The sequence below is a fragment of the Sprattus sprattus genome (genome assembly GCF_963457725.1).
Source record: "Sprattus sprattus genome assembly, chromosome: 9".
Taxonomy (NCBI): domain Eukaryota; kingdom Metazoa; phylum Chordata; class Actinopteri; order Clupeiformes; family Clupeidae; genus Sprattus; species Sprattus sprattus.
The window spans coordinates 3,551,699-3,559,486 of record NC_137928.1 but is presented as its reverse complement, the minus strand read 5'-3'; the positions used below and the strand labels follow the sequence as shown (position 1 = coordinate 3,559,486).

General features: G+C 48.2%; 1 protein-coding gene across 1 annotated transcript; it reads right to left on the bottom strand.

The window, feature by feature from the left end:
- Positions 1–368: 368 nt before the first annotated feature.
- On the bottom strand, positions 369–5,849 carry fam124b (family with sequence similarity 124B; the record flags this gene model as incomplete). The annotated part of the gene is made up of 5 exons (XM_080844753.1): positions 5,761–5,849; positions 4,769–4,800; positions 4,135–4,519; positions 3,155–3,596; positions 369–1,112 (listed from the first exon to the last, which is right to left on the bottom strand). The coding sequence occupies exons 1-5, from the start codon at positions 5,832–5,834 to the stop codon at positions 369–371; spliced, it is 1,677 nt and encodes a 558-aa protein (XP_080700879.1). The 5' UTR covers positions 5,835–5,849.
- Between the last annotated feature and the right edge of the window lie 1,939 nt (positions 5,850–7,788).

The window sequence follows — 7,788 nt, the reverse complement described above, 5'->3', positions numbered from 1 at the left end:
TTATAGTCACATATCTGCCATGCGTGTTGGAGCCAGGGCAGGAGGAGGTGGAGGGGCAGGAGGAGGAGGAGGAAGAGGAGGTGGAGGAGGAGGTGGAGGAGGTGGAGGGGGAGGAGGAGGTGGAGGGGGAGGAGGAGGAGGAGGAGGAGGTGGAGGTGGAGGTGGGGGGCAGTGAAGTCACTGACACATCTGGCTTCAGATTGCGTTGTGTTTGGTCAGATTGTTAATTCCGTACCCAAACTGGCGTGACAGATATTCCTATTCCACCCTCTCCTTCACTGGCACTGGCTGAGCTGCGGGTCTGAGTAGAGACCCACTGTGAGGCCCGAAGAGGACGACCCTACATCAATCAGACAGGTCCAGCCAGGTCAGATGAAGAACTCATCAGCCTGCTGCGTGTGGTTCTGACCCGGAGTTGGACCCGGTTCCCCCCCGGCTGTCCTCTCCTCTGGGGCCCTGACCTCTGTGGTTTTGCTGGGACTCCTGCGGCCTCCCACAGACGTCGCAGTGACCTCTGCCCTCTGCTCTGTGCCAGCTGGAGACCCGGGCGCCCACATCCTGGCAGTGCCCGGCGCCGCGGCGTGTGGGTCGGGCAGGCAGCGGCTCAGCTCCCTGGCCAGCGTCTCCAGCGCGGAGGCTCCGACGGCGGCGGGTCTCTCGGCCCGCGAAGGCACCACGGCGCAGCCCGTGTCCACGTTGGTCTCCGGCTCCTCCTCCTCTTCCTCCTCCTCCTCCAGTAGCTGGAAAGACAGGGAGGAGGAAGAGGAGGGGGGCTGTGCCGACCCAGGGGGGTGGGAAGTGGGGGGCGCGGGGCTGCTGCGCTGGGACGAGTAGCAGGAGCTGCCGGGAGGGGTGCTGCAGCAGCTGTCCGAGCCCACGCTCTCCCCACCCCCGATGTTCAGCGGGGCGTACGAGGAGCAGCGCTGCTCTGGCCCACTCTCGGCCCGCATCCGGCCCAGAGTCACACGGGTCTCTCTCAGCTGCACCAGCCTGCCACTGGGGGAGACGCCTGCAGACGTGGTAGGGTGCCTGGGGACGCCCGCTCTGGAGGTGGCGGAGGTCAGAGGGAAAGCAGAGACGCAGGGCCGCTGGGCCTGAACACAGCCCTTCACCTGGGGGAGACACACAGAGACAGACAGAGCAGGCTGCAGTCACAGAGGAAGCACTCTACATCACACAACACATCTAGTTAAGCAAATAGTTAATTGTTAATTGTTGTATAAAGAAAGGAAGTGTAGGATTTGCAGTTTGTCTGCAACAATTTGCGACATTTTGAGGTATATTTTTTACAGGGAACTAATCTTGGCATCAGCTGCAGTTAGAGAGAAACTTTTGTTCACACAGAACACACACGTAGATTAAGCAGCAGAGCGTTAGCGCACGTGCTAAAGGCACCCGGGTCAACAGCAGACAGGATGCACCTGGCTAATTACACAAATCACAAAAACTAAAAGGATCAAAAAGAATAGCTGCCTTTAAGGGAAATGTCGATGGAAAAAATGGCTTTTAAAGGCAGAAGTCTGGACACAATGTCCTACACCCAGTCCATGTGCGGTGCATGGATCAGTGACCCTTTCCTCTCCATCGCACTCTGCTGGTGTGTTTTGGTCGGACATCTAAAAGGTTTCCGTGGCAGCTTGATGACCTGTTTGTATTGGAGCTGACAACCCTCCCAGTGCCCCGAACCGCGTCAGGAATTCAAAAGTACAACCGGAGGACAAGACCGAGGCAGCCACACTGCGGCGGATTCATCCCAGTAAACTTTTCCATAGCTGAGGGATAATTGTAGAGGAGGCCTTCCAGCTCTTCAGGCCTCCTCAGCCACAGCAAATGCCTCCTGGCGTGACAGTGGACTGGGAAAGCCACAATGACTGAGCATAAGTATGAGTATGAGTGTGAGCATGAGTATGGGCAGGAGCTAACTACGTTCCCACAAGCCTCAATGGAACGACAGGCCTGCGGCTTTTCACTGCCAGCGCTCCAGGGGTCCGTGCCTTGGTGACATGCTAGGCAGAGTATCGGTGACACGCTAGGCAGAGCAGCGGTGACGTGCCAGGCAGAGTAGCGGTGACATGCCAGCTAGAGTAGCGGTGGCATGTTAACAAAAACAAGCGGAGCGAAGCAAGGTGATAATAGCGACTCCGTGCTGGTGGGATCCTGAGGCTCAAAGATGGCCGTGCAGAGAGCACATGCTGAAGTCCCTGCTGTTGAGGCTCTTAGACTGTAATTACGGCACACATTCACACGCTTCTGTGGCCAGATCACACAGATCTCTAAACCATCCTTCTGGTTACAAATACAGAACCAATATGGAATGAGGATTAGGCAATAACGTAATTATGAAGGCATGTTGACCAAAGATGACATCATTCTGATGGTGCAATGAAAAGACATGTCTTACTATCCCCTTGAGCTATTCTATGCAGCCTCTATACGGATAAGAGGTTTTGTTCATGAGTAAAATGTTCACATGGACTAAAAAAAATGTAAAGCTGTAACAACACAAGCAAAGGGAAGTCCAGCTCTTAAGAGGACATGGACAGGGGATGTGGACAGGGGACGTGGGGCGTAACACATTCATTGTTCATCTGTGCACAGAACTCCGACCCCTTTGCGCTGATCAATACAGGTACTCATGTAATGACTGCTGACTGATAATGTGTGATTTCTGCAATGATAAATTGGATAACGCAACATCTGTAACCAATGAATAAGTATTCCAAAAAATAATAATGGTGATCATAATTTCTTCGTGAATAATAACGTCATGAGTTTAGCTCTACACTGACACAACAACACAATTATGTTGTGAGGGACTCTCACCTGAAAGAGGATCTTAAAAATGGTCATTGTAATTTCTTCGTGAATAATAACATCATGAGTTTAGCTCTACACTGGCACAACAACACAAGCATGTTGTGAGGGACTCTCACCTGAAAGAGGATCTTAAAAATGGTCATTGTAATTTCTTCGTGAATAATAACGTCATGAGTTTAGCTCTACACTGGCACAACAACACTAAGCATATTGTGAGGGACTCTCACCTGGAAGAGGATCTTAAAAATGGTCATTGTAATTTCTTCGTGAATAATAACGTCATGAGTTTAGCTCTACACTGACACAACAACACAAGCATGTTGTGAGGGACTCTCACCTGAAAGAGGATCTTGTTCCCGTCCAGATCCTCGGTCTGCCAGCGGGTGGCGCTGATGGGTGAGCAGGGGTTGGGCAGCAGCGGCACCAGCTGGCCGATCTCCCCGGCGCGGAACTGGAGCACGGCGGAGCTACAGGGCTGGACGCGCACGCCCGGCTGCAGCTGCTTCAGTGCCAGCTGCAGGGTGACGCCCAGCCTGTACGGGTACTGGTCCTGGAGGTCCAGCGGGCCGGGCAGCGTGAACCAGCAGAACCCCGCCTTCTGCTCCTCCGCCCGCTGGCCCAGCACCGTCTCGTAGAGACGCACGCCGTCCTCGTAGTTGTCGTAGGCGCTGTGCAGCGTCAGGCGCACCACCTCCCCCCCGCTGTGTACCGGCCGCACCCCCCACACTGGCATCCCCGTGCCCAGGCTGTAGAAGTCACGGCTGGGCAGCAGGTAGGGCCTGGGACACACATTTAAAGGACTTTATAGTACTTCTTGGAGGTACATATTCTATATATATATATATATATATATATATATATATATATATATATATATATAAATAAATACACTTGTATACTTTCACATTTTTGTATCATGAGGATCGTATATATACATTTTTATGATTTATATGTATATTTATGTATGTATATATTTATTCCTATTCACAAAATACATTAAATTAAATTAAATGTAAATGTAGGCAAATGTATATATATATATATATATATATATATTTTATATTCCATATCAGAAAAATATGACCTCCAAGAAGTACTGCAGAAGATACTGTATACCTGCCTACATTTACATTTAATTTAATTGTAATGGATTTTGTGAATAGTAGTAGCCTAAATACATACATAAATATACATTTAAATCATACAAATGTATATATACGATACACATGATATACAATGTGAAAGTATACAAGTGTATTTATATGTGTCTGTGCACAGTTTATAGATTTTGAAACATGCAGAAGTGAAGGTATTTACCTGAGCAGGGCGTTGCTGGGCGCGGTGCTCGAGGTGATGTGTACGCCGGCCGAAGCGCGAGCTCCGCCACTCTCCGTGTGATGGTACTGCCAGGGCGGGCGCTGCAGGAAGTCCAGCACGCGCAGGATGCGCTCCTCGCCGTACGCCTCGTGCAGGAAGAGGGTGACGGCCAGCGCCGGGTAGCCGGCCGACAGGCACGGGTGGGGGCGGGCGTAGCCCCGCAGCGGGCTGGCGCGCTCCGACACGTGAAAGAGCCGCAGCCCCGGGCACACCCACTTCAGCAGACGGTCCAGGGTGTACTGCAGCAACAGCGAGTCGCCCGGGTTGGCCAGCAGGTGCATGGTGACCTGCGGGAGCTCCGGCGACGGCACTGCCATCAGCTCACCTGGAGGTGGATGGCAGAGGTGACTCAGAGAGCAGAGGGCTCAGGGATAGAGCTGGCCATAATTCAATCCAGAATTTACTGGTACTGCCAAAAGTGGTCTTCGTTTTGAAAATAAAGTTGAAGACATGAAACTACAAATTCCACGCGTGAATATACGCAAAGCATGACACAACCCTATGGGATAAAGTGATACAGAATTCACAGGCGTATTGGACATCAGAGAGGAAAATACAAAATACTTTTACTTACCGCAGCTGGATGACAGTTTACTGTAGTCCGACCTGCGCATTTCAGAGAGAAATTTTGCTGTCACAAAATGTCTCAACAATCGTTGTTTGAGATCACTGTTGTGTAATACATGGTAAGGTGATTTCAATTAACCCAACCTCAGCCTCACTTGGTGACACTGCGTGCATAAGCTTAGATTATTATGGTAGCCCAAACATCGTTTCTCCCGTCCACTTAAGAGGATGGGGACAATCGGCTTTGCTGAGACGTTCAATTTCGAAATCAGACGGCAGGACGTACGGTTCACCAATTTTCAATGTGTTGCTCACACGATGTTAGTGTTTGTCCAGGACCGGAGTCTGAGCCATATGCAAGCTTTAAAAGTAGGCTATCCTGGAAAATATACATATCGCGTTGCCTGTTTTGTTCTTTTTTTTTTTTTTTTAAACAGAACTCAACTCATAACTTACATCGAGCAATCTCCTAGCGGGTGGTGGCTATGGAGAAAAGGCTAAGCATCGCATCAATGAATTTTCTGCAGTTGGTCCTAGGTTGTCAAGACCACCTACTTCAAAGGGGGAGTAACGGACTTTCTCATTGAGGTATATAGGCAACGTTACCTAATAGTTTTAGTTTTTTTTACATTAATGAATCAAGACAATTCCCCATTCTTTGATGACAATCATAAACTTGATGAAAGTGATTAGCAGCTTATTTCGACAGATAAAGTTGCTCACACTGCGCATTTAACGTAACCCATTAGGCTGCTTTGTTGGACTAGTAACATCATAACAATAAGTTATGGTTAATGAGAAGCAACTACATCTTTCTAAGTGAAACAAAACGTTTCCAACCAGAAAATAAGTATAAAAGGTGCAATGTTGCCTTATTCAATGAAAACACTGTCTCATAACAAAGTCCCTGGATACCGCAAACAAACCAACAAAATAGCGGCTAGCAACCAGTTGGCTAACCTAGCACCCAGAAGCTAGCCTGCAAAGAAGCAAACTTACTCTGCCGTCTCAGCTCCAGAATCCACATTCTCATCGTCCACTCTGCTGTTGAATAAATGTGCCTTACGCAGCATCTTTCAGAAGATCTGATGACGAGATAATCCTTCCCGCAACCTGCCATAAACTTACATATTGTTGGACATGTCGAAGACACCGAAAGTCAGTTTGCAACTACAGGACAATCTGGCACGCATCGATTTCGGGGCACCTTGACGTCATCTCATATTTTCAGGCACCTTTATCTTAAATCGAAAATGTACCACCAACTTCATCTTATCAGAATTAACAATACAATACAAAAATTAAATAAAAAAACCCGCAAAATAACTGCAATCAAACGAGCAAAAAGCGTAATTTTGCGATAAGGTTGTCATAACCATGAGCGGAGTCCCCCACAACGGGTAATTATAAGCCGTGTGCTTATGCACAAGCGGCAGATGGCGGTCGTCTCACCCCGGACAAAAGACTATGAGCCAGACGGGTTCGAGGACTTAATATGGTTACAAGAGGGCAGATGAGTGGTCTATGACCACCGACTTGTTGAGGTCATCATATGTTAACATGCAGCAAGTTAAACCCCTTAATTCAAAAGCAGCAGGCCATAATATAACATGCATGCAAAAAGCCTGGAAAGAGGTTTGAGCTAATTGTCATAATTGCCATGTAATACATTGACATACATTTGACAGCCTGGTTTTTACAAATTGTAGTTTGATAAATTACAGACTTTTTGGTTGGAAAGAAAAAAAAAATCCTTGGATTACAGATTGAGTGAACAGAGATTATCCTTTTTTTTTTATCCGTTTGTTCCTTTTCAGAAGAACGTCATCACAAAAGTAGCCTTGACAACCCCTGGTCAACAGGAGGACTTTTAACTCACTTTGCACATCTCCTTCACGCACAGAGGGAGATAAAAACACAAAGCAGCAAATCCATTTATTCAGGTTTTTTTTTTTTCCTTTTTCTACATTTAATATGATGAAAACAAGGCCCTGTACAGTCCACCTCAGCAGTGAGTACAATAACAATTATTTTACAATTTATACACTTTAAAACATGGTGTTCTGTTGGATTCTTCTTGAAATCCTGCAAAAAAAGACAGATCATTTTGCTAGACTGGACATGGCAGAACCCACTATCCAAAACGAAAATAGAGCCCGACAGTCCCATTTTACAAATGGCTACACCAATTTGAAAAACAAAAACAAATCAAACAAAATGAAATAATCCAAAGAAACAGGACAGACCAAGCCACCCAAACCCCCTAGTTTAGACTCCGAATGTGCTATTCCATCTGTCCTTTGAGAAGGCATGCTCTGGGGACTCCACTTGACCAGCAGGCCCCCATCCCTGTACAATTAAAAAAAACAAAAAAACAAAACAAATATAAAAAAAAAACAACCAGCCTTGCCTTGCCTCTTCTCATGCATGCGTATTCGCATAGCTCTGAGGTCACGGCCCAGGTGAAGCACGAGGGTGGGAATGCGCTCCATCGCCCTTCGCCTGTCCGTGCTCTCTGCTCTCTGCCTGAAGAGCCAAGGCAAGGAGGGAGCCCCTGAAGCCCTCATGGCCTGGGCGTTCATCCCAAGCCCTCCTGGAGCCCTCATGGCCTGGGCGTTCATCCCAAGCCCTCCTGGAGCCCTCATGGCCTGGGCGTTCATCCCAAGCCCTCCTGGAGCCCTCATGGCCTGGGCGTTCATCTCAAGCCCTCCTGCTTACTATGGATAGCCAATAGTGTCAGACAATTTGTACAACCAGCATGGTGCCACAAAACAGAAGCACATTTACACCAACATTCAAAAAATAGATATATAATGGAACAAAACTACTCTGGGAGGAGACTCTCTTCTCCATTGGTTAGTGGATGGTCTCCAGGGAAACAGGTGGGTGTAAGCCAATCGTTGTCTCTTTTTAGTTTGTGCACTTGGCACTGTTATCCTGTTATGCTTCTAACAGGCAGAAGTGAAACAGTGGGGTGACACCAACTCCGCAGGCCCCTCCCCCCCCCCCCCCCCCACACACACACTC